Source organism: Cetorhinus maximus, chromosome 25 (genome assembly GCF_964194155.1).
Source record: "Cetorhinus maximus chromosome 25, sCetMax3.hap1.1, whole genome shotgun sequence".
In the NCBI taxonomy this organism is placed as follows: Eukaryota; Metazoa; Chordata; class Chondrichthyes; order Lamniformes; family Cetorhinidae; genus Cetorhinus; species Cetorhinus maximus.
This window is the reverse complement of record NC_135903.1, coordinates 29,658,491-29,685,428: the sequence shown is the minus strand read 5'-3', so window position 1 is coordinate 29,685,428 and position 26,938 is coordinate 29,658,491. Positions and strand designations below refer to the sequence as shown.

General features: G+C 45.2%; 1 protein-coding gene across 1 annotated transcript in view; it reads left to right on the top strand.

Annotated features, from left to right (window-relative positions):
• Positions 1-26,938, top strand: part of LOC144667997 (G protein-activated inward rectifier potassium channel 1-like) — a 79,865-nt gene that overhangs the window by 10,359 nt on the left and 42,568 nt on the right. Inside the window, exon 2 of the mRNA XM_078529694.1 lies at positions 15,376-15,592. Coding sequence (XP_078385820.1) covers positions 15,376-15,592 — 217 coding nt within the window. The remainder of the gene's footprint in view (positions 1-15,375; positions 15,593-26,938) is intronic.

Genomic DNA, 26,938 nt, shown 5'->3' with positions numbered 1-26,938 from the left:
TGAATTGTTGGGCTGAATCCTGTTGAGGCACTGCGGGTATTGCCTGCCAGCTGGAGAGCCAACAAGAGACTTGCCATGCCTCTTGTCAGAAAGGCCTGCTGAACCACAAGCCAACCAAGCAGCGGCGATTCCCTTGGAATCAAGCCCCCGCAGGCAGACGCCTCACCTACCAAGAGCTGCCGGCCAATCAGGAAATAAAGTGTGGGGGTGTTTTATGGGGCAGGGTCATGGGGAGAGGCTTGCAGAGGGAGTCAGCATCAAAGGTGGGAGGAGGGTGGCTCTCCATCGGGCCCCCTCCCCACACACCACTCTTCCCAATGTCCGGTCCCTCGATCAGCGAGGGACCCCTCCCCCCTCCACCAACAAGGAGGTAACAAATTGCTGCATAATTTTAATTGCCATGCACGCTCCATGACGATAGGCCCACCTGCTGCTGGGATAATACCAGCGACGATGAGATGGTCATTAATTTTTGAATAATTAGCAAGGTTTTATGTCAAGTTCAATACTTAGTTTATTGTAAAAATCACGGTAAAATCCATGGTTTGCCACTATGCCAGAATTGACCATATTCGCAGCTATCAGATACTATTCTTCCTTTTGCCAAGATAATTCCCCTTTAACCCGTTTGAAGTCTGCAACAATATTCTTGTCCATTAATCAAATATGGCATTTTCTATTATTTTTTTGACTGCCTTGTGAATTGAACCATTTTCATGTCCCCATACTTATGTCTCACAGTTTATTGTACTGGGAAGAAATCCGATGAGGGAATGAAAATATTTCTTACTTTTAATGTGTTCAGACTCTAAGGATACAAAGATGATAAAGGTTTCAAACTACCATCGTTCTTGTATTTCAAATAAAAGCATTGAGTACAAGCTATAAACATTTCCCTTTTTTCAATTAGTAACCATCACCATTTCAAATATTCAGAAGTGTAATAGGGATATTTTGATATTCTCTTTCGTACCAAGTATGGTGAAAGAGTTTTTCTGAAAAAGCTTTTACTTTTAATGATTCAGCGAATGTGTAGCAAGCAAATAATTGAAAAGGCTTGTTCCAAAAATGGGCTAATATTCAGACAATGGTAAAGGATGCCTCCTGTTTATCCTATGCACGCTTGCCATTTGATAATATACACAAGTGTCTCAGCCCCCTTTATGTTCATACATGGCCTTGTAGCATCTAAAATTGGGTGCTACTTGGCTCAATTTAGCCCCTGGCCTCTCCAACTGTGCAAGATTGCTGTCAGAGCCGAGATTGTGCATTGAGATCTCTGCAGTGGAGTTTGAACCCACAACTTGCTGTCTAGACTGTGAGTGCTATCATTGAACTGAGGTTGACAAAGTGATTTAAAACTTCCCAGTTGTGGACTATTTACTGAATAGACACATTATGGCACTTAGTGTTCAGCTCCACTTTTCCATTGACATAGTGAATGTGAAAGAAAGACAGGATGTCTCTCAGCATCTGAATGTGGGTGTATGTACAGCTCCATTTTTCATGACCCATAATTTTGTTGCACATTTGCAGACGGACTATATACTACTTTGTACAAAAAAAAATGTCATCTGTGCGTAATGTTTTTAATTAAAATGTTATATCCCTAACTGATGACCTTGTGAGAAAAATGTTTGCCTCTGCCGTATAAAAATCCAATTCCTGTTGGTTTAGTAGTATATTAGGATGTGACTAGTCTGTTTCATAACTGATCAATTAAAGAAAAATTTCTTCCCTAAATTTGTGTATGTCTAATACAGAGTGGGAGTGGAGGAAACTTGAAGGGGAAGACTTCATTCATTGACACTCTGATATTGAGGGCCATATAATATAGCTGATTGCATTGTATAGTTTGTTTCTGATAATTTCACCCATTGAGTTAGTGCAAGTAGGTCTAATGGCCATATATTGGTAGATGTGCAAGCTCCAAATTCTGAGTTTTCAAATAGAAGGAGCCACAGGAAGCAAGGGTCAGTTAGCTCAGTTGGCCAATTTACTAGATTGCAGTGCAGAATAACAACAACAGCGCAGGTTTAGTCGTGGCTGAGGTCGTTCTTGCGGCCTGTCCCCTTGCCTTCCCACAGGGGGATGCCATGATGAGCAACCCTTGGACAATGAGGATGCTACATGAGCAGGGAGAACAAGAACCAGGTGCTTGCTAATTTTGAGAGAATAGCATGCATTACTAGGTTTTATATCATGGGTTTAAGGTCAGAGGTTCGAACTTGGAACCCAGGAGTCTCTGGGAAAATTTTTCAGTATGCAAAAACTCCCAAAGTCTCTGGAGTCAGAACTGTCACCTATTCATAAGTAAAATACAATGCTGTGGACTATCAGGTAGAATTCTCATGAGCAATGGCTCACATTTTCTCCAAATTTTGAGGACCTGTTAATGACAAGGCCAAGTAGAATTTAATGGATCAAAACCACATATCCTATCTAATTTCTAGATCAACTAAACTGGCATGTTTTTTATAGACAGCTCATCAGTAACCTTAATTTTGTACTGCTTAAGAAAAGATAGTTTCCTTGCTAAACCTAGCTATTTCAGAACTGTACAGGTCCAAACATATAGAAATCTCCCTTTTTTTAATCACATGCATCATTATGTATGGATTTCATCTGTGTTTGCCTTTATTTATTTTGTCACCAAGACAGTTAATCCTCTTGAATCTCTTAATTTGTGACATGCTAGTGAATTATAAACTGGAACAGTAAACAGGCAGCTCACCACCACCTTCTCAAGGGCAATTAGGGATGGGCAATAAATGCTGGCCCAGCCAGCGAAGCCCACATCCCGTGAATGAATAAAAAAAAACTGCTGTTCACAGACCTGTAACTCTTGTCGCACCTCCACAGGTAGTTCACCAATTTTGGCTCACTTGTCCAGCGGGCAGTGGCAATCAGGTAAGTGCTTTTGCGGGGGGGTGGAGGGTAGCGGGTGGTCAAGGACAGACAGAGGGGGACAATCCCAGACATTAGAAATACTGTGGAGCGGACTCACCTGCCCCTCATGGTTTCACGTGAAAGAGTTTAGTTTTATCTTTTTGTTGGCAGCCACAATTGCACCTGGAAAGCCTGAGTGGAGCAGGCCCATGACAAGGCAGCCCAATTTCTCTGCCCAATAAGCGTTTGTCCCCTATTTAATGTAAGCAATGGGCCTAATGCTTGTTTTAAATGGCTGCCCTGGATGCCTGGGAATGTCAGAGGCCAACAGGGCATTCCATTTTTTTCAGGCTCCCTGGTTTCCTGGGCATAGACTCGGAAACTTAGGGCGGAATTTTACGCCAACGGGATTTTACAGTCCTGCCGAAGTCAATGGACTTTTGAACGGCTTGCCCCATTTTATGGCCCTGCCCCCACCATGACAGGGCAGTAAAATTCCGCCCTTAGTTATTTTTACCCCATTCTGCATTTCCCATCCAGAAAATGAGGCCAACAATGACCAATTTCTACCCCATGGTGTTTTCTTGCCTTCCTCAGCCATGTTATTCTTGTTAAACTATTGATTCCAATATGAATTTAGTCAAGTCCAATAGGGTAAAGCAGAAATATGAGAATAATGATCATTTAAATACTAAGGTTGTAAACATTCATATCATTACACAAAACTGACCTGTGTGTTGCATTGCCGGGCTGTTGTACCATTCTGCAGTTTGTATGCACATTCTGAAGCTGTTGGTGAGCTGTGCATGTAGGCAGACAGGCCAGAGTAGTCATCACACACCAGCAGAAGAGAAACACAAAACTTTAACAGAATAATCTTCATCGGTCCCTTATGTCTTTTTCTGTAGTGCTGAAGAACAGAAGAGATCATTGCGTTTGTAGGGTTGAGGGCTGGTTACTGTTTAGTGTTTAGGTCTGTTTTGGTACCTGTAATACCACAGTAAAGAGTGTTGTAATATGCTTTTAAGGGATTGCAGCATGACATCACTAGAAGGAAGTGTGTCATGCGGTCTAGTTTTACTTTTGCTTTCAAGCGTGGCACACATAAACAGCTCTGCTTCTGGTGTCTTCAAGCTTTGATGCCTCTGTATAAATGTTCCCATGTGCCTAGTCTCAATAAATGAACGCACAATGAGTTTGCACAATTCCATATGAGAGATTGGTGCCTTTATATCATTATAAAAACACAACAAAGAGTACAAATAAACAATACTGGGTAACCAAAAACAGGTAACTGGGAATGATTAGAAGGCAATCTTCTCGAGATTCAGATAACCCACTTGAATGTTTTGTAACTAAGTAATAAACCTTGAATCCTGAGGGAATATCACAGCCTTGACATCACTCTCATGAACACATAGATATATTTTTTACATATACAATAGAGTTCATTTTGCATTCAGTCCCTATTATTGCTAGTAAGACAACAGACCTAGAAGCCTAGGCTTAAGGTTACCTTGTTGACTTTTGGCTGTAATTGGGCAATGGCTAAAAGGATTTGTTAGCTGTTATACATGTCGTAACTTTATCTCTTTGTTTCTTGTTGTTATCTAACACACGTTGAGAAGACACTAGTAAATAGAATAGCAATTTTTTGTGTCTTTTGGCATTTTTATTCCTTATTAATTTTTAACAGCAGTGTACAATCTATTATGGTTTATGGTATTATCTATCGAGCACCCTTTTGATTTTATTCAAGGAATCAGCTTCCACCATCTTTTTAAGCAGAGCATTCCAGACCCCGACAGTTCTCTGAGTCAAATAATTTCCCCTCATCTCCCTTTGCTATTGATTTTGAATTTATGACCTGTACTTATCAGCGACTCATGAGGGGAAATATTTTTCTCTAACCAGTCTATCAAAACTTCTCAGCATCTGAAAAACCAATATTAGCTCACCTCTTAACCTTTTCTATTTCAAGGAGAAGAGTCCGAAGGGCGGAATTTTATGGCTTCTCCCTCCGGTGGAGTTTTCCAGTCCTGCCAAAGTCAATGGACTTTTGAATGGATCACCACATTTTCTGGCCCCACCCCCACTGTGACAGGGCCGTAAAATTCCAGCCTTAATATTCCCAACATCACCTCATAACTGAAGACTCTCACCCTGGTAAACCTCTGTATCATGTCTAATGCATTTACACCCTTCCTGCACTGTGGTGTTCAGAATTGTCTACAACACTACAGCTGAGGTTTAACCAGTTAGTAATAAAGTTCGAGCAACATTTCTCTCTTTTTGTATTATACTCTTCCATTTATTTCCTAGAAGTTCAAAATTATCACACTATTTTACACAGATACAGGAGCTGACACCGAATGTATTTCTCAGATCTCACCATGTGCTGCAGAGTTGTTAGTTGGTACACAGACTGTCATGCTGCAGTCAGTGATGTGGCATCCTGGATACTTATGGGGCAGAATTTTACATTCGGTGTGTGGGGACGGGCCCGACACGCCAGAACGTAAAATGACGCATGGTGATGTCGGGCGTGCGTTCCGATGTTATCGCGCTGTCTCGTGATATTTCATTCGGCGGACACGCGCCGGAGTTGGCTGCCCACCCGCTGATAATTGATAGGCCTATTAAGGCCATTGAACAGGCAATAAACATGAATTTTACTCTGGCAAAAAGGCCAAGCAGCCTTTACGGTTTTTTAGGAAACCTCATCCACGAGCGGGATGAAGTTTCCTAAAGTTATTACAGATGACATAAAAACTTTCTTTGAAAAAAAAAACATGTCCCATCTCCTGTGACAGTCACATGAGGGGACATGTTTAATTAAATTTCTCATGTCTTTATTTATTTTGTTATAAAGTGCAGATTGAAGCGCTCTTTCGTGCGCATGCGCGAAAGACCTTTGGACCCGACTCTCCCTCCTCCCCCTCCTCCCCCTGCCCCACAGACTCCGCAACAGCCCCCACCCGCTCCTGCTGAGCCTGCCCGATTAATGGAAAATCCTGGCCATGTAGACAGGTGCATAACAATACAGTTCCTAACTCTTTATGAATAATATAACAATATAATAGCGAACCATTTGATTTTTAAACACCTTATCAACTTGCCATGCCAACTTTAAGGACCTTTGTATATAGACGTCAAAGTCTCTCAGCTCCTCGATACTTTTCAAAAGATTACAATTTATACTGCACTGCCTTTCCACATTGGTTCTCCGATTGTGCATCACTTCATATATCTCTGCGCTGAACTCCACCTGCCATGCTTCTGCCCATTTCACCATCCTGTCCATGTTATCCTGAAACCTATGGCCTGAACTACCCCTCGTTGGGCATGCACGATTGGTGGGCCCAGGAGCGGTCGGGAAACAGGCCCCTGTCCGCGATTTCATGTTGTTTGGCCAATTAATGGCCAGCCAGCGTGAAACGTGCACTGAGAAGCTCAGCGCTGATGGGGTGGGGGCGGGAAGAGGGCTGGTGACGACGTCACTGTGGGTGTGGGTGAGCGCTGCGAGAGAGCCCCCTGAAGACAGACAGCTGCCTCAGGGAGCTTCAAACCTGCAAATAATGAAATAAAACATAAAAAAGCTGCATAACATGTTCATGCAGCACAATCAAGCACCTAAAAACATACCCCATAAAAATGCTGTCCACCGATGTTTCTTGCTATTTTACTTCCTAATGGGGATTTCATCCCACCTTTGGATGAGGCTTCATGAAAAATGTAAAGGCCGCCTGGCTGATTAGCTCGTCCGCCAACCGTAAGGTTGGACAGGCCACAAAAAAAATCGAGTTCAATTGCGCCATTAATCATGATTTACTGCTTTGTCAAGTTTTATATAACCTGCAAATTTTATAATGCTCCTCCCTGCAGCCAAGTCTAGGTCATTTATAAAAATTGTAATGTGCCCAAAACCGGAGAGCATTGCCTCAAACCACATCCCTGTCTGACACATATCCATCCAGCATCAGCCTTTGTTACCTGTCACTGCCAATTTTGTATCCATACAACCACTTTCCTCCTAAATCCCTGGGCTTCCATCTGAATGAGTTTTCTGGGCAGTGCTTTGTAGAATGCCTTCTACAGGTCCATATATACATCTGCTGCACTACCTTGATAAATCTTATTTCCTCATCAAAGAATTCAACCGAGCTAATCAGTTTTTAACAAATCCATGCTGTCTCTCTTTGCTTAACTCATACTTTTTTGAATTGAAGCTTATTTTGTCCCAGGTAATGGGTTCCAATAACATCTTCACTACTGATGTTAGGCTGACTGGTGTGTAGTTTCCTAGGGCCAGCATTTTCCCCCCATTGAGGGGGGAATATGCGGGAGCGGGCGCAAGCAGGTTCCCGATCGGCTCCCGTGGTCGGGGGTGCGCCGCCATTTTACGTGGGTGGGTCAATTAAGGCCCGCCCAGTGTGACGTTCGCTCGGAAGCGCTGTGCGCTCCCTGTGTGGGCGGGGGGGGTGTGGGGGGAGAGGGTGATTCCCAGAGCTGGGAGTGGCAAAGTGCTGCCTCAGCTGGATGTGTTAAAAATTTCTGGAAGGGTAGGAAAAATATTCCTGACATGTCCCCTCATGTGACACTGTCACACGAGCTGGGACATGTCAATTTCTTATATTTAAACACTTTATACACATTTTAACTCCCTCATGAAACCTCATCCCGCCCATGGATGAAGTTTCATGTTTTTTCTGAAGGCCGCCTGGGCTCTTCGCCTGCCCGCCAACCTTAAGGTTGGACGGGCAGGTCTATTAATTGGTTTAATTACTTTATTAATGGCTCTATGTGGCCATTGACAGGTCGGCGGGTGCACACCCGACTCGGCTGCGCACCCGCTGAACTGAAAATCTAAATGATGCGCGGTGACGTAGAGATGCCCGCCTGATGTCACCCCGCGTCATTTTATGTGTCGGCGAGTGGGCCCCGCCCCCCCAGCTCACCTACCGGATGATGCAGACCCTAGTTTATCCCTCTCCCCCTTCTTCATTCATGGCAAAATATTAGCAATTCTCCAGTCATCCGGCACCACCCCTGTATTCAATGAAGATTGAAAGATAGTGACCAGTGTTTCTGCTATGCCCCTCATAACGGTTTGAAGGTCAATAATGTGACCTGTCAACCTCCTGTGCTCCATGGCAAATGTCGCAAGTGTTTGCAATGTTTCCTCATAACTCCAACTCTCCAGGCCAGCATGCATCCTGGTCAGGAACCTCTGCACTCTCCCCACTCCAAAGCCATCCCTCCCATGAAGCGCAGGTGACAACTGAACGCAGAAGTGTAGCTGTGGCCTCGACAGCATTTTCTGCACTTGCAACATGACCTCCCTTTTCCTACATTCTATTCCTCAGCTAATAAAGGCAAGTCTGGCTTTGACCTTGTTAAGCGCCTTATGTTCCTGTTCTGCTACCTTATCGGGTCTGCCCAGCAAGGTCCCTGTCATCGTCCTGACTTCCCACAGTCCTACCATTACTCATGTATTCCCATACCTTGTTTGTCTTGCCCAAGTGCTTAACCGCACACTTATCCACATAACATTCCATGTGGCATTCCTTAGGCCATCTGACCAGCCTGTCTGTAAGCGCGTGTAATGTTTGGCCTCCTCTTAACTAATTACCACCCCACCAATGTTCGTCTCTTTAGGTTCTTGAAGGGTGAGCGCATTATGAAGCCTGGGGAGGAAAGGGATGGAAGGTGTTACTGACTGAACGCTAACTGATGCACTGTCCTTGTTGTTAATTTCAGTATCACCACCACATGGCCACCACCAACAAGTCCGGAGCCCCCCCTCCACACCTGAGGGCCAAGACTTGCAACTTGTGTCACATCATTTCAGCCAGCCAGGCACCAGCATAGACACAAACACTTCGGTGGGGAATATAATGTCGGCCAGTGTCCCGGGGCACAGTGGAGAGGGCACTTCACGATCGCTGGAGGAGATGGCACGGACAGAGAGTGCCGATGGCGCCAGCAGCCGGAGGTCTGCAGGGGACCAGGCACATGCTGAGTCCGGCAGTGATGATGTGCCTCTGGAGATGTCACCAATGCAGCAGCTGCAATACAAGCGGCAGGATGCGCGGGAGCATCTGGCAGGGTTGCATGAGGGTGTGCTTCAGTTGGTCTCTGTGGTGGAGGAATCCAGACAAAGTGTCAGTGATGGCATGAACCTCAGGGCAGAGCTTCAGGCTTCCTCCATGGAGAGATTGGCGACTCTCATGGAGAGGGGCTTCGATCGGATGGAGACTCTTCTGATTGGGTTACGCTCTGACCTGCAAGCCCTCACAGAAGTAATGGCCACAGGTGGTCATTCCCAATGTGGGAGATGTTTTGGGCACCAAGTGTCGGCGCCTGGTGCCCCATCGATCTGAGGTGAGCAGGGAGGTCCAATGTGACCTCACGTCGGCACAGCAGCTGCCTGTCGTCGCTGCGAGCTCCTCTCAGGGCACTCCGGATGAGGGCAGCAGCTCCTCCGCCCCTCTGCCAGTGACCGTTGCATCCGTTGAGGCTGCGACAACTGGGGAGGTGCCAGTTTTGGAACTGGCCACTCCCTCCCAGGCGGGGCCATCACAGGCTCCACGGGCCAGAGGATGCCCGCCAAGGTCATCGAGGCCAATAGGACAGCAGAGTCAGCAGGCTGGCTCACAAGTCATTCCGAGAGATGGGGCAGCACCTAGACATAGCACCCGAAAACGAAAGCATAAGGCACGTTAGGCACACCATGGGTATGTCACTGGTGATTTTGTGTTGGCCCTGGATTAGGGAAAAAATAGTTATGTACATCAGAGCGACGTTTGTGTTTTATGTTGGACTGAATAAAGTCCACTTTTCTGACGATGGCTGAGGGTGTTTCCTTTGTGCTGCATTTGTATGTTTCACAGACATATCATGAGTGTTTGAGTGGATATTGATGTTTCTGTACTAAGCCCTTAGTTGCAGTGGATGCGGTGGAAGATGTAGCACCTAAGTGCCACGTGTGGAAGTGCCAGGCAATGCTGGTCCTGCAGATCCATGTGTGTGGATCTAGCTGAAGGTTCTTTGGATTAAAGTGTCCCGGGTGTCCCTGCCTCCTTGGTGTAGAAGCGGGTCGGCGTGCTGCCCCTCATCATTGCCCTGTGCTTCCTCATCCTCTGAGCCACTGCTGGATTCATCATGTGCAGCCTCATTCCCTGCGTCAAGGTCTTCATCGTCAACTGCATCCCCCCTTTCCAGCGCAAGATTTTGCAGAGTGCAGCATGCTGCCACTATCACAGAGACGCGATCTGGGGGGTACTGGAGTGCGTCCCCTGAGTGGTCCAGGCAACGGAAGTGCATCTTGGGAAGACCGATGGCTCTCTCCACCACAGCCCTTGTGGTGCTGTGGCTCCTATTGTAGCGCTGCTCAGCTTCTGTTCTTGGATGGTGGAGAGGCGTCATGAGCCACCTTCTGAGGGGATAGCCCTTGTCACCCAGCAGCCAACCATCCAGCCGGGCTGGAGCACTGAAGAGCCCCGGCACCTGGGAGTGTCTGAGGATGTAGGCGTCGTGGGAGCTGCCTGGGTAGCTTGCACAGACTTGCAGAATCTGCATCCTGTGATCACACACTATCTACACGTTCATGGAGTGGAAGTCCTTCCTGTTGACGAAGGCACCGGGCTCACCTGCTGGCGCCTTGATGGCCACATCTGTACAGTCTATTGCACCCTGGAAGCGGGGGAAGTCAACAATGGCCGCGAAGCCTCTGGCTCGCTGTGCCTGACTTGCCTGGTCGCAGCGGAAGTGGATGAAGGTCAATGCCCGTCTGAACAGAGCGTCTGTAACCTGCTTGACACAGTGTGGACAGCTGATTAGGAGACACCGCAAAGATCACCCACCGAGCCCTGGAAGGAGCCAGAGGCATAGAAGTGGAGGGCAGCTGTGAGCTTCAGAGCCACTGGCATGGGGTGTCCGCCCACACATTTAGGAGAGATCTCAGGGCCAATCATCTGACAGATAGTGTTGACTGTCTCCCTTGACAGTTGGAGCCTCCTTTGGCACTGCACCTCAGTCATATTGAGGTAGCTGCTTCGCCGCCTGTATACCCTGGCAGCAGGATAGTGGCGTCTTCTGTGGCCCCTTCCACCTTGGACAACCTCTTGGCCCTGCGCCCCTCCACAGGCAAGTTTAAAACACTTTCTGCATTAAATACTTCAGAAAAAACATGAGCAACCCCTCTGAGCCCACATATCCCGCCAGTGCATGAATTTTGTTAAAAAATCACTTACCCGCCTGCCCGTTGGGCCCATGCGCCGAGCCTAAGATCGCATGGGCTCCTCAAAATCGGTGCCAATTGCCGAGCATAGCGCACCCGCCCACCTAAATATCACGATGCCGCACGCTGAATTCAGGACGCTCGCGCGATGTCAGCGCGCGACATTTTAAGCGTTGACTTGCAGGCTCCGCCACCTGCGCGTCAGCCAAAAAATTCTGCCCATTAACTTTGAATGTTCTGCCTTTTTTCTTCCTAGGGGTAAGTCTGTATCTGAGGCATCTCTTCCTGAATGTCCTCCATATTCTCTGTTATAGCTTTACCCTGCAATTGCCTCTTCCAATCAACACCCGATCTAACCCTTATACATGCCTGTGTAATTCTGTTTTGAATGATCTTTAAAAACCTCTTAAAATATGTCTTGTTTTGTTTCTTTTTAAAGCCAATATTAATCAATGAGCAAGTCTCAGGGTATTGATGACAATGGACAAAATGTTTGCTATTTCTTTCCTTCAGTCAAGCTAACCTGTTAACTTACTGAGATCAATTATTTTTTTTCAACTGAAATTAACAATTAGATGGAAATAAATCCTTAATTGTTAGCAGATAATTTGATAGGGCACAGAATAGTCTTCAAACATGGCACTAATTTGATGTTTTTATTTACAGTAGACATAGTGATGAAGTGTGTCCAGAATTAAATGATTGCACTGGGTTTAAATTATTAGCATCAAGGGATAGAATACTGACAGGCAGTTTACCATCGTCAATTTTTCATTTTAATGTGGTTAGGCTGTTGTTCTGGTTCCCATGAATGTATTATGGCTTGATACAATCAAATACTGCAGTGTTAGTACATTTTATGTTTAAGATCCTAGGGAAGGATAAAATATACGGGGAAATGAGAGACAGAGACAGATAGAAAATGCAAAGGAAATAAAAGAGCAAAATGAAATCTACTAAAATGAAAAAGAAACTTAAAAAAGGGGAAGAAAATAAATAAGAATAACAAAAAGCATTAAGAAAGTGAAAAATTGGACAAATGAAGGAGTCAGAAAGCAAAGAAGAAATGGGAAGATGAACTCAACAATTCACCCATTTCTATCTGCAATCTCCATTGTATTGGTATTAACTAGCAATTATTTATTCTAGGAGGTTGCTGGTGAGAATTTGATTTTCTTTGTGATTCAATGACATAATTCTAAAAAATCTGCAATGGATGTTGCTTTACTTTCCACCTAACCATTTTGGTTTGGAGGTACCTTTTCCTTCTCTCCCTGCTAAACGTGCAATGTCTTTATCCCATCATTTCCTCCTTATGACTGATAGACAAGTTCTCTCCTCTCTCTTCCCTTCCATAGACTGCCAGGACAGCTCCCTTCTGGGCTCCTAGATAGTAGATGAGAATTATAGGGCTGGATTTTTGTGGAGTCAGGGAGACTCTATGGAGGGGTGAAAATGGTGGCCAGGACCTGATTCAGGATTTCCAACCACATTCCCGAGATTTCCAATTTTCCTCAATGCTATTTTAGGATGTACCCTGCACTCCTGACCTGGAGTCAAACCAGCTTTTCAAAGAGTCATGGTTCAGAGCACCTCATTGGTGTTGTGAACCATAGTTTGGATGAGGGAACCTAATTTCAAAAGGTCTTATTCATGGTCCCCTTGCCAAGTTACGTCCTTCCAGCCAAGAATGCAAAATGATGCTTGGCTGAGAGCCCAGAGATCGATTAGAGTACTGAAACAGCTATGTCACAGGGAAAACATTGCTTGATTGACAGCTCTGGCTCTCTGATCTCTTCTGTCAATTTCACAATGTTTACTTACACAAGATAAAGAGGTTTCAAGTGCTTGCAGTTCTGCTATTGACACTTTAAAGGGTCTGGATGATTGACACTTTTATTTGACTGTATTGAAAGCAGTTATTAAGAATGAATGACTGTTTAAACACATCCTATTGTCACTATAGGGTTCATTGGTTCTATACAGAGTGTATAGTGAGTAAATGGGCAAGTAGGTGTCACAACTTGGCATGGAAGGTATGAGAGGCCATGGGAGGTAGGTGGAAGGAAATTGTTTGGCATAGGGGTTATAAAGGGATATGAAGGGTTGGTGGGGGAGCATATGGTATAGGAACTATAAAGGGACATGAGGTGGGGAGAGGAAGATAGGTTGGCATAGGGAATATGAGGGGCCCAGGGAGGTGGGCGGACCACATGAAGTGGCATGGATGGGGAGTGTGTGGGGCTGAGTGGGCATGAGGGGTGAGGACTAGATGGGTGAGGACTAGAGGGCCTTACTGTTTTTATTATAACTGGGACAAAGTCCCAAAGCACCGAGGCAGGCCATTTAAACAGCTTGCCTCGGAATCCAGGGAATAGCTGTATTCCAAGCTTTTGTTTAGTTGAAAAAGGCGCAATGCGTGTTCATGATCCTCCTGTCCGAAAAGGACAGAGCCCTGTATGTGAATATATGCTGCTTCTAGCATGCGTAAATGAACCACACTGCAAGCCTGACTGATAATCTTAAATTTGTTATCAGTGTAATTCATAGCACAATCAGGATTGTTTAGCAAGTGCTGTCCAATCGCAGCAAAACATCTAATGTTGGACACTATGGCCAGGATTTTACAGCCCTGCCACGGTGTCTCTCCCCGCTGGCAGGTGCACTGACCCATTTAAATCTCCATTCAGTTCAGTGGGATCATAATATCCCATCAGGCAGGATGGGCCATAAAACCCTGACCTATGGGCAGAATTTTCCACCCATTAGAGGGGGAGTTGAGGAGTGGGCGTGCGGAGGTGCACCTCTGATCGGGGGCATGCAACCATTTTACGTGGGTGGGCCAATTAAGGCCCGCCCAGCGTGATGTCCGCACGGAGGCGCTGAGCGCTCCCTGTGCAGGTGGGGGTTATCCCTCAGCCAAGTGCGCTCTTTCATGCATGCACATGGAAGAGCACACTCATCTCCCTGAGGCAAAGTGCTGCCTCAGGGAGATCGGCTGTGCATTAAAAAATATTAAAAATAGAAAAAAAAATCCCTGACATGTCCCCTCATGTGACACTGTCACATGAGTTGGGACATGTCCATAACCTTTAAAAACACTTTAATTAAATTTTTTTAAACCTACATGAAACCTCATCCCGCCCGTGGATGAGGTTTCTTGCTATTTCTAATGCCCACTAGGGCTCCTGGCCTGCCCGCCAACCTTAAGGTTGGACGGGCAGGTCCATTAATTACTTAATTGACACTGTCAAAGGCCTCAGTTGGCCATTGACAGGTCGGTGGGTGCACAGCTGATTTTGCTGAGCCCCCGCCTTCCTGAAAATTTAAATGGGGCGGGATGACGTTGGGACTTCCGCCCAACATCACCGCGCGTCATTTTATGCGACGGTGAGCGGGCCCTGCCCCCCCCGCTCGCCAATGGGAAAATCATGGCCTATGTGTTGAGTATTGCGAGCATGGACTGGTTGGGAACAGTCAGTACTTTGCCTGTTATGAATGGACGAAGGTCGGTGCTGTTTGATACGATTCTCCAGTTTCTTGGTTCATTCCCCATGGCAATGTCTTGACAATCAGAGTTAACTTGCCTGGTGTGAATTTGAATAAAAGCTTGGCAGTTAACTGTTCCCTGATGCCTTCTCCATGGCAACACCCCTACTAATCAGTCCACCTACCAAGCAATCAGCACTCTCTTCTCATGCAGTATAAATTGTTGTTTTCTTTACTATTGGTAATCTTGTGATCTGTCCTGATGAGTGCAAGATAAAAGCTTAGGCAGCATATTTCTTTTTTCAGCAATACATCTCTTTTTTTTCATCTCTTGCTTTACCACTCAATAACTTTCACAAAAGCTGTTATAGTGATCTGTACATCAAAGCCCAAGAATAGAACACAAAAGAACATGAGCAAATTCAAATTCTAAAAATTGTCAAGTATTACTTTACTTCTGGAAGGTATTAATAGTCCACGGATCTGAATATAAGTTGGAAATATAACAACTTGATGTAGTGTGAAAAACCCTATAAATATATATATTTTTATCCATCCACGAGGTGTGGGCTTCGCTGGCTAGGCCAACATTTATTACCCATCCCTAGTTGCCCTTGAGAAGGTGGTGGTGAGCTGCCTTCTTGAACCACTGCAGTCCATGTGGTGCAGGTGCACCCATAGTGCTTCATGAGCAAGCAGAAACAACACAAAATCTAGCTTCAGATCTAATTTTGTCTTTTCTCTCTTGTCTTCAGTCCAGGCAGACCCCAGAAGGAGAGTTCCTGCCCCTGGATCAGTGTGAATTGGATGTTGGATTTGGGACTGGTGCTGACCAACTGTTTCTTGTTTCACCTCTGACTATTTGCCATGAAATAAATCCTAAAAGTCCCTTCTTTGACCTATCACAACGATCCCTAAGAAGTGACCAGTTTGAAATTGTGGTGATCCTGGAGGGAATTGTGGAGACCACTGGTAAGTCTGTGATTACTTCTGTGTGGCATTAAGCTATTCTATCTCTTCTTTACCTTTTACATAATCCACAGTGCTGTTTCTAACCGGCTGCTCTAAGCTTTTACGAGACAAGGGCTGAGATTTTTGCCAAGACGGAGTGCCTCTCTCATTCCCACCTTCGTGTAGGCGAGAATGGGGTGGGGCATTTCGCGCATTCACTTTTCTTTGGAGGCAGCTGGCCGTTCAAATAACCGGCTGCCTCCACTGAAGTGGGATTTTGATAGGCCAGGAGTGTGAAACCTGTAGTGTGCAGGTTAGACCAGGTAAGAACAGATCTGAGCTTTGTGGATTCATTTGGATAGCCATAGGGCAGAATTTTGCCCTCGTCGGGCGGGCTCGGCAGGGGTGGCCAGGAAGCCGAATGTCTCCTGCGATCAGGGTCGGATCGCGATTTCACTCTGGCAGGCCAATTAAGGCCCCAATTCAGCGCTCAACACTGCCTGTGTGTGGCTGGGAGAGGGGGGCCGGGGGAGGAGGGCAAGAGTGCAAGTTCACGCATGCACACAGGTGCGCGCTGGAAAAGCTCCCTGAGACACAGAGCTGCCTCAGGGAGATGACGATATGAAAAATTAAAAATAAAGATTTTTAAAGCATTGTAAAACATGTCCCCTCATGTGACTCTGTCACAGGAGCAGGGACATGTTATTGATAAAATGTTAACATTTTTATTTTATTTTTATTTGCTGTTGGAAACCTCATCTCACCGTGGGTGAGGTTTCCTAGAAAATGCAAAGGCCGCTTGGCCTTCTCGCTCACCCGCCAGCCGTAAGGTTGGACGGGCAGTGAAAAATTTCTTTCAATTATAACTTTAATGGCCTTAGTAGGCCTTTTAATTGTCGGCGGGCACGCTGCTGACTCCCGCACAGGCCCGCTGACCGAAATAGCGCACGAGTGCACAATGACATCGGGACGCTCACCCAACGTCATCATGCATCATTTTATGCTTGTTCGGGTCGGGCGCGTGCCCACCTGAGGGGCATTAGATTCTGGCCATAAGGTACCCCTTTGGATCTGATCCCAGGACATCTTTGGGGAAGGTAAGGTGTCATTTGGTGGAGGTCAGGTGTCCTTTGGAGTAGGTCAGGTGCCCTTTGGAATTGCAAAAGTAGGCAAAAAAATGTGCATAAGCTCATTACTGTCAAGCTCATTAGAATGGTCAACAAATCTGTCAAAATAAATTGTCAAAACTGTCAGAAGCACTTGTCAAAAGGAGCTGTCAAAGAGACCTGTCAAACTGTCAAGGCATTTAAAAATCCTGCCCTTTAATTCTTAAAAAAAATGTCTGGAGTATTAAAAACTGATCGCTTGCTTTACCTGTTGACATAAGCCTGAGGGCTCCCATTGCTGGATTAATGCTGCATGACTGATTTCACAGCCATCTACTATCACAGTAGGGTGCTTGTTAGTTCACAGTTTGAGTGACGGCTACAAGTGGCTTGATGTGGGACCATGAAGTCCATTACTTATTGTTGGAAGGGATTGTGCACTTGAATGAAATCTTTATTGTTATAAGACTTTATTTAGTTGAAGGAATGTAAATGTAGTAAATGGGTTTTTATGAATGAGAGTGTTCTTTTCAATATAGTGAAGTCTGCCAGAGACACTTAGGGGGAATTTTACAGCCCCATTATGGAAGGGGGGATGCTGTAAAATGCAGTGAGCCATTGAAAAGTCCATTTCCTTCGGAGGGACTGGAAAATCCCACTGGCAGGAGGGGCTGTAAAATTCCACCCTTGGAACTTAATTTTATCTTATATCTGCATGGGTCCTGAGGTCTACCCATGGTGAATGCTGTATGAGTTGACATGGTAGGTGTAAGGGTAAAAGGTTGTGGGGGGGGGAGGTGTGTTGGGCATATGTTGGTATGAATTGGCATTAAATTGGCATAGAGGCTATAACTGGTTCTGGGGCGGAGTGGGGAGGATGGATGGGCGGAAGGGCATAGTTTTGCATAGGCACTATAAAAGGCCATGAGGGGTCGGTGTGGTCATAGGTTGACATGGAGGGTATGAGGGCTTATGGGTGTGGGTGGGGCATGAGGCGGCATGGGTTGGCATGGGTGGGGCCTGGGGAGTGATGGGGGGAGAGTGGTGCTGAGGGATGATAGATGGAGGGATGTTTCATGCTTTCATTCTTATTTTTAAATCTTGGACACGGTGTTGGAGTCCTGAGGCAGGTTTTCTGCCTAGCCCGTCTCTGCACTGGAATCCTCCTCACTTCTTCCCGGGTCACCCACCCCAACTTCTAATCCAGCCTGCGCAACCGCACTCCCACTGCTCCCCGCCAGAGTGAAAATCCGATTTCTGGGCAACCATTTCTAAAGGTTGGGTTTGCAGAGTTGGGAATTCTTTGAGCTATTGCTTTCGATGGAAAGAAAGAAAGAATTGCATTTATATAGCAACTAGCATGGTCTCAGGATGTTCCAAAGCGATTTACAGCCAATTAGGTACCTTTGAAGTGTTGGCATTGTGGTGATGTTTTGCTAGTGTGCGTAGGATTGTATTAAGTTGGATTTGTTGTTTTGATGCTTAATTTTTCAATCAGTCTTGCTGCTGCTTTGTACCAGTGTGCTTCATCCTGCAGCCAGTCTGGGCACTAACGCTGGTATGAGTCTCACCAGATCCCCCAATATCGGTGCACGCCTCACGGAGTACTGGTGGGGTGATGCCGAGAGCCAGGCCTTGATTTACGAAGAAATTTGTCCTATCTAAAAAACAAACAGCAGCTTTTCTGTTTTGCTCCTGTCCATCCTGTTCATGTGAGGCTAAGGTAATGAAATATCAAATTTCAAGTATAAGTAATTCATCATTTCAATAGCTACTGTCAATTTGAAGGACAAGATTTCTCCCCTCCATTTCAGCAGTACAGTGCTGACTCTTATTACGGTTGAAACACTTAACTACTGTAACTACATTATCTTCTGTGGAGAAATCTGCTGCCCAGATTCGCATAACAGCAGACAACCCTGAACTTGCAGTTGATTGGCTAACGCCTTAGCCTGGGCCTGATTTTAACTTCTTTAAATGGATGGGTTTTTTGGCCCCAGCCTGTCACAACTCAGGAACAGAAAGTTAAAATGGAGGTTAGAAGAGCTAAACACAGCGACATTTATAGAATATATTGGGACAGAAAAATGGGACTAATTTGTTTATTTATAGTTAATTTAAAGTGTAAAATCAGAACGGTGTAAAAAATAGTGCAAGTAGAGCTCTGAAAAATACAACAAACCAATCCCAATTGCCTTGCATGTTACTCAACTGCTTTTGAAAAGGACGTCAATTCAAAGTGATTACATGAGTTCATGCTCAAGCCAGCTAACATCGTTATTTGTTAAATATTATAAAATATCAGTGGCTGTGCAATCATACAGTGAATTAATTGAGGGAGCCTGCATTGTGACAAAGCACTGTCTTAATGTCTTTTTCCTCACCTGAGTTAGGCACAAGGCAGCACTTTAAATAGCTCCTGTGCTCACAGTGTAACCTTGGAGAATGGGCCACGTCAGGTGTGCAGGGAAAACATGGGTGTAAGGTCAGAGCTGACAAACACCCACTGCTATTGTGCTGAAGAGGAAATTTGGGCCTCTTGCCTCTCTGAGAAGCTACTGAATAAAACTTACAAAGTTGCAATTGCACCTGTTCTTACATCGCCATTTTTATATTTTGCTTAAATATGCTTTCCGAGCCATGAAGTCGAGAAGACTGGATATCTGGGAGCTATTACAATACAGCAATCTCATTCAGGATCTCAGAAAGTTTCCTTTCAGTCCAGTGTCAGTTTATAAGCCTAGGCCAGAAAGTTACCTGTTTCGGGTGGGCTGGGCGGGAGCGGGCGCGGAGCCAATTACCGCCTGCGATCGGCCTCGCGTGGCCATTTTATGTGGGTGGGCCAATTAAGGCTTGCCCAGCCTGATGCATGGCCTGTGCGGGTAGGGGGAGGAGGGAGAGTCGGGGCCTTGGCTCTTTGCGCGCGAAAGAGCGCAGCAATCTCCCTGAGGCACGCAGCTGCCTCAGGGAGATTAAGTTGTTTAAAAAATTTTGCAATATTAAAGTACAAAATTATTTAAACATGTCCCCTCATGTGACAGTGTCATATGAGCTGGGGCATGTTTTTATATTCAGAAAAATTTTATCATCTAATTAATAAAAGCTTTAGGAAACCTCATCCCGCCCGTGGATGAGGTTTCCTAAAAAAACGCAAAGGCCGCTTGGGCTCTTCACCTGTCCGCCAACCTTAAGGTAGGATGGGCAGTGTTGAAAACAACTTTAATTTTTTAATGGTCTTAATAGGCCGTTGACAGTTCGGCGGGCGCGCAGCTGCCTCTGGCGTGCGTCCACCGAATGAAAAACCCAAATGTTGCGCGATGACGTTGGGACGCATGCCCGACGGCATCTCGCGTCATTTTGCGCGTTGGCATGTCGGGCCCGTCAACAGCAATATTCTGGCCCTAACTTGGGGCAGGATTTTCATTTTTCGGTTGGGATGCCGACATTGGCAGGAAAATGTGGGTGCCGACCCCACACTGTGTCCGAAGTATGCAACCCAACATTATTTCTGCTGGTTTGGCCAATTAGTGCGTGGAGGATGAGCTTGCTGTCAACTTAAGGATGGCAGGCAGGGTCTCGATGCTGGAGGGGTAATAGGAGGCCTTCCAGAATTGAAGGAACTTCAGCCTGCTGTTGCAGGTAAGGGAGAGACAGGGTATGTCTATCTTGAGGGCTTCCCTCAACATTTTAAAAATATTTGAAAAGAAAGTAACCACAACTGCCAGATCACCATTGTGGAGAGGGACCCCTTCCACTAGGCGGTCCAGCCGCAGTTGTGGCTGGGTAGATGGGGAGAGAGGGTCCTCAAAGTTATCCTGGGGCCTGGTTCTAGCTACTGCTGAGAAGCCACCTCCAGGCAGCTGCCATTTTTCCAACACCCTGGGGATCCTGCAGGCCAGCAGGATGATTCCGATTGATTCTGATCAGTGGTCTTTTAATTAGCTGAATAAGCTACCCATTTTGTAATATGCCTTTAAAGGATAGCAGCATGACATCACTAGAAGGGAAACGTGTCATGTGATCCGGTCTTAGTTTCACTTTTGCCTTGAGCAGAACACAGCACACAACTCTGGCGTCTTCAAGCTTTATACCTATGGATAACTGTTCCCATCCATGTGCCTAGTCTTAATAAATGAACCCATAACATGTTTACCAGATCCCTTTGAGGCAAACGGAGTGCAGCTGACAAAACTGAGTGCAGACCTGGAGTTTGGTGAGTTGGGGGGCTTCGGTGAAGGGGGAAAGGAGGTGTTTCTTTCCTTTTTTCTATCTTTCTCACCCTGTAGGAATTGATTCTTACTCTACTACAGCGAAAGGAGCCTAGCTGTTTGGTGAGTATCTAGTAAGTGGGTAAGTTCTATTCTATCCCCAAGGTTAAAAATAGTACACAAATTGGTGGTAAAGTTAATAAAATATATGAAGAAAGCAACATGAATAAGTGAATAATATAATTAAGTAATTATTTAAAACACACTAAGGATGGCAGGACAGGTGATGTGTCAAGGTTGCAGCATGTAGGGTCTCCTGGATAACAGTGTGATCCAGGGCAAACACGTCTGTAGTTTGAGGAGCTTCAGCTCAGAGCCATTGAGCCGGACTCTGAGTTGCAGACTCTGCGACTCATCAGGGAGGGGGAAGGTTACCTGGATGCTTTGTACCAGGAGGCAGTCACACCACTTAGGATAGGGTCTTCTGATTTGGTCAGTGGTCAGGGACAGGAGGGTATGACTGTGAATGAGGCAGGTAAGGGGAGCCAAGGGCAAAAGTGTCAGCCTCAGCAATTGTCCAATAAGTTTGAGGTTCTGTCAAATTGTTTAGATGAGAGCGGTGGCTGCAGGGTGAATGAGCAAACTGGCCATGGCACCTTGGCACAGGAAGCCATTCAAGTGGGGGGAGAAAAAAGGAACGTAGTTGTAGTAGGGGACAGTCAGTGGGGGGATTGACACTGTTCTCTGTAGCAAAGAGCGAGAGTCCAGACAGCTGTGTTACCTGCCCATTGCCAGGGTTTGGGACATCTGCTCAGGGTTGAAGAGAAACTTGCAGTGGGAGGGGGAGGATCCAGTTGTCTTGGCCCACATAGGTACCAACAACATAGGTAGAACTAGGAAAGAGGGTCTGCATAGAGAGTATGAGGAGCTGGGCACTAAATTGGAAAGCAGAAAAGTTATAATCTCTGGATTATGACCTAAACCGCATGCAAATTGGCACAAGGTACATAGAATTAGATGAATACATGGCTCAAAGGCTGGTGTGGGAGAAGTGGGTTCTGGTTTGTGGAGCACTGGCACCAGTACTAGGGAAAGTGTGGGCAGTACCATTGAGACAGCCTACACCTGAACCATGCTAAGGCATGTGCTCTTGCAAATGACATAACTAAGGAAGTAGAGTGGATTTTAAACTAAATAGTGGGAGCAAGGGATCAAATGTGGAAATATGTGTAATATCAAAGAGTAGAGGCAAGGTGAGAGAGAAAAATAGTAACATGGGAAATAAAGGTCAGAGGATGGCAGGAAGGGCCATAGAGAAAAAAAATGTAAGAATGCACCAAGAATCAAGACTAGCTGTTATGAAGATAACAAAAAGACTAAACTAAAGGCTCTGTATCTGAATGTGCGTAGCATTCATAACAAAGTAAATTAATTGAAAGCGCACATTGAAGTAAATAAATATTATCTAACAGCCATCACGGAGACGTGGCTGCAGGGTGACAAGGGCTGGGTCCTGAATATTGAGGGTATATGACATTCAAGAAGAATAGGAAGCTAGGTAAAGGTGGATGGGTAACACTGTTAATCAAAGATGGCATTGGTGCAATAGTTAGAGATGACCTTGGTTCAGGGGATTGGGATGTAGAATCGGTTTGGGTGGAGATGAGGAATAGTAGAGGAAAGAAGTCACTAGTGGGAGTGGTCTATAGGCTCCCTAACAGTAACCACAATGTAGGACAAAATATGCAAGAAGAAATATTCGTGCTTGTAATAAAGGAACGGCAATAATCATGGGTGACTTCAATCTACATATAAACTGGAAAAATCAGGTTGGCAGTAGGCGCCTGGATGAGGAGTTCATAGAATGCTTTTGAGATAGTTTCGTAGAGTAGTACGCTCTGGGACCAACCAGAGAACAGGTTATGTTAGACTTGGTATTGTGTAATGTGGCAGGATTCATTAATTACCTTGGAATAAAGGCACCCCTCGGTAGCAACAATCAAAATATGATTGAATTTTACATCCAGTATGAAAGGGGGAAGAGTGGGTCTAAGACCAGTATTTTAAACTTAAATAAGGGCAACTATGTGGACACAAAAGCTGAGCTAGCTGAAGTGAACTGGGATACTAAGCTAGGGGATAGATTTATAGAGAAGGAATGGCAGACATTTAAGGGGATATTTCAGAATACTCAGAACAATTTATTCTTACTATAAAGACAAATTCTAAGAGGAGGACCCACCATCCATAGTTAATTAATGAAATTAGGTAAAGCATCAAATTTAAGGAAAAAGCATATAATTGCGCAAAGATGAGTGGCAGGTCAGATGATTGGTCAGAATATAAAGAAGGGCAGAGAATGACTAAAAGGTTAATCAAGAGAAAGAATTTAAGAGTATGAGAGGAAGCTAGCTAGAAATGTAAAAATGGATAGCAAGAGTTTCTAAAGGTATTTAAACAGGAAAAGAATAGATAAAGTAAATGTTGGCCCTCTAGAGAGTGAGACTGGGGAGTTAATAGTAGATAATAAGGAAATGGCTGATGAAATGAACAAATATTTTGCTTCTGTCTTCACTATAGAGGATACAAAACATTCCAATAATAGCTGTAAATCAGGAGGTGGCGGGAGAGGGGAACTTGGCAAAATTATAATCACTAGGGAAGCAGTACTGAGCAAACTGAAGGGCCAGAGTTTTGATGTTGGCTTGTGGGGGAGGGACTGACATGCCAATGTACTAAATGATGCGCGATGATGTCGGGCGTGCGCCCCAACGTCACTGCGTGTCATTTAGATCTTTCGCTTGGCGGGTGTGTGCTGGAGGTGGCTGCGCACCCGCCGAACTGTCAAGGCCTCTTAAGGCCATTAGGAAAGTAATTTAGGTAATTAACAGCGCTGCCTGTCCATCCTTAAGGTTGACAGGCAAAGAGCCAAAGCGGCCTTCACGTTTTTCAGGAAACCTCATCCACGGACGGGATGAGGTTTCCTGAAGGTTTAATAAAATAATTAAATCAATTTTGCTAACCGTACAAACATACCCCAGCTCATGTGACACTACCAATTTAATCTCCCTGAGGCAGCTCTATGACTCAGGGAGATTGCTGCGCTCTTTCGTGTGCATGCACATGAAAGAGCACAGGCCCCAACTCTCCCTCCTCCCCCCGCCTGCACAGGTAACGCTGAGTGCTACCGGCGGTGCGTCACGCTGGACAGGCCTTAATTGGCTCACCTGCATAAAATGGCGGCACGCAGCCAATCACGGGCGACGCTCGGCTCTGCACCCGCCCCCGCCCACTCCTGCCCGACATAGGTAAGTTTCTGGTCATGGACTTGCAGGCTGACAAGTCTCCGAGTCCTGATGGACTTCATCCTAGGGTCTTAAAAGAGGTGGCTATTGAGGTAGTAGATGCGCTGCTGTTAATTTTCCAAAATTCTCTAGATCCTGGAATGGTTCCATCAGACTGGAAAGTAGCAAATATAACCCCTTTATTCAAGAAGGGAAGAAGGCAGAAAACAGGAAACTATAGGCCAGTCAGCTTAACATCTGTTGTGGAGAAGGTGTTAGAAGTCTATTATTAAAGAGGTTATAACTGGACACTTACAAAAAACACAGAGTAATCGAGAAGAGTCAGCATGGTTTTTTGAAAGGGAAATCATGTTTGAAGGAGTAACATGTGCTGTGGATAAAGGGGAGTCTGTAGACGTGCTGTACTTGGATTTCCAGAAGGCATTTGATAAAGTGCCACATCAAAGGTTATTGCAGAAAATAAAAGTTCATGGTGCAGGAGGTAACACATTAGCATGGATAGAAAATTGACTGGCTTGGGGAAAATAGAGAGTATGCATAAATAGGTCTTTGTTTGACAGAATGTGATGAATGGAACCCCACAGGGGTCTGTGCTAGGGCTTCAACTTCTTACAATTTACATCAACGACGAAGCAAAGGCAGCAAAGTATGTTGTGCAGACGACATAAGGAGTTTGCAGACCGATATAGATAGGTTGAGTGAGTGGGCCAAAATCTGGCAGATGGGGTATAATGTGGGTAAATGTGAAGTTGTTCACTTTGGCAGGAAGAATAAAAAAGCAGAGTATTATTTAAATGGAGAACGGCTGCAGAATTCCGAGGTGCAGAGGGATCTAGGTGTTCTCGTGAATGAGTCACAGGAAGTTGGTATGCAGGTACAGCATGTAATCAGGAAGGCTAATGGAATGCTATCCTTTATTACGAGAGGAATTGAACATATAAGTAAGGATGTTATGCTTCAGTTATACCGGGTTTTGAAGTGCAGAGCTAGCAGACAGAAATGTTGATTGGCGATTATATCCACTTACATGGAAGGTTTCCAGAAAGAAAGATCTTCCAGAAAAACCAAAATGTATAGCACTGAAGAGCTACTCAAGGATGGGGGTAAGTACAAAGTGATCGTCGCAGTTCAACAAAGCTTACAGGTCCTAAGAACAACCCCGTTTGTTGACACTTACTAGAACACCCAAACCCAGACTGTATCTCGAATACTGTGTGCAGTTTTAGTCTCCTTATTTAAGGAAGGATGTAAATGCGTTAGATGCAGTTCAGAGGAGATTTACTAGATTGATACCTGGAATGAGCGGGTTGTCTTATGAGGATAGGTTGGACAGGCTGGGCTTGTTTCCACTGGAGTTTAGAAGAGTGAGGGGTGACTTGATTGAAGTGTATAAGATCCTGAATGGTATTGACAAGGTGGATGTGGAAAGGATGTTTCCTCCTGTTGGTGAGTCCAGAACTAGGGCCACAGTTTTAAAATTAGGGGTCGCCCTTTTAGGACAGAGAAGAAGAGAAATTTTTTCTCTCAGAAGGTTGTGTGATTTTGGAATTCTCTGTTTCAAAAGGCGGTGGAAGGAGGGTCACTGAATGTTCTTAAACAAAGGTAGATAGATTCTTGTTGGGCAAGGGAATCAGAAGTTATCGGGGGTAGATGGGAATGTGGAACTCGAAACACAAACAGTTCAGCCATGATTTTATTGAATAGTGGAGCAGAGTTGAGGGGCCGAATGATCTACTTCTGCTTCTATTTCGTGTGTTCCATGTTATGAGTTATTGGTGCCTTGTTCTTTTATAGTAAATAAGCCCCAGGTACTATATTATTATAATAACACAACATGGTGATCACTGGTGGTCAGATTGGTGGCAGCAAGATCATGTACAGGTATGACATGGTGAACTGGCTTATATTGTGCTATATGGCATGAGGAAACCTTGACATTTTGGTCAGAATGCAACTAAGTCACAGCGTCGGAGAGTGTTGAAAATGCAGGTAGTGACTGCGGAGAAAAGTTTTGAAGAAACAGCACCAAGCTAGTGCTCAAATAAAGAGCTGGTAAGCAGACAGATTCCTCATGATAAAATTACACTGAACTGTCAGTTCAGTGAGAGAGACAGCGTGTTGAGAGGACTATTTCAGGATATGAATGAGAAGTGGAATATAGATCACACTACTTCTTCCCTCCTCATTACCCTAGGCCGAGTGGCCTAACTGAATGAATGATTCACCCAGTGAAATCCTTAATTCTCAAATGTAGACAGGCCTAGCAAAATCTATACATTGCATCTGAGAACAACACCTTTAAGTGCAACTATTCCATCACTGACAGAGCTCATGTTTGGCAGACCAGTGCATAACAATTTACTATCTTACTCATTCTACTCTGTCAGAAACTACAGAGCAACTTATAAAACTGTAAGGGAAGATAACCAACATGCACAATAAAAATGTAGTTACAGAGTTGCCAAGATTAGAGTTGGGACAACAAGTTCACATCCAGGATCCCACAGAAGGTATGTGGCCACCAGCTGAGGTGATAAGGATTTGTTCAGAACCGAGGTCCTATGAAGTCAATATGCACAAAGGTGCAATGGTGAGGTATAACTGAGGACAAATCAGATCCAAACCAGTCCCTCAGCCATCGTACAGCCCTATTGCATCTAGAACAAGATCCCAACAAGGAACAACATCCAAGAATGATAATCCCACAGATCACTGTGAGCAATCAAATACACCTCCAGACAAGTTTGC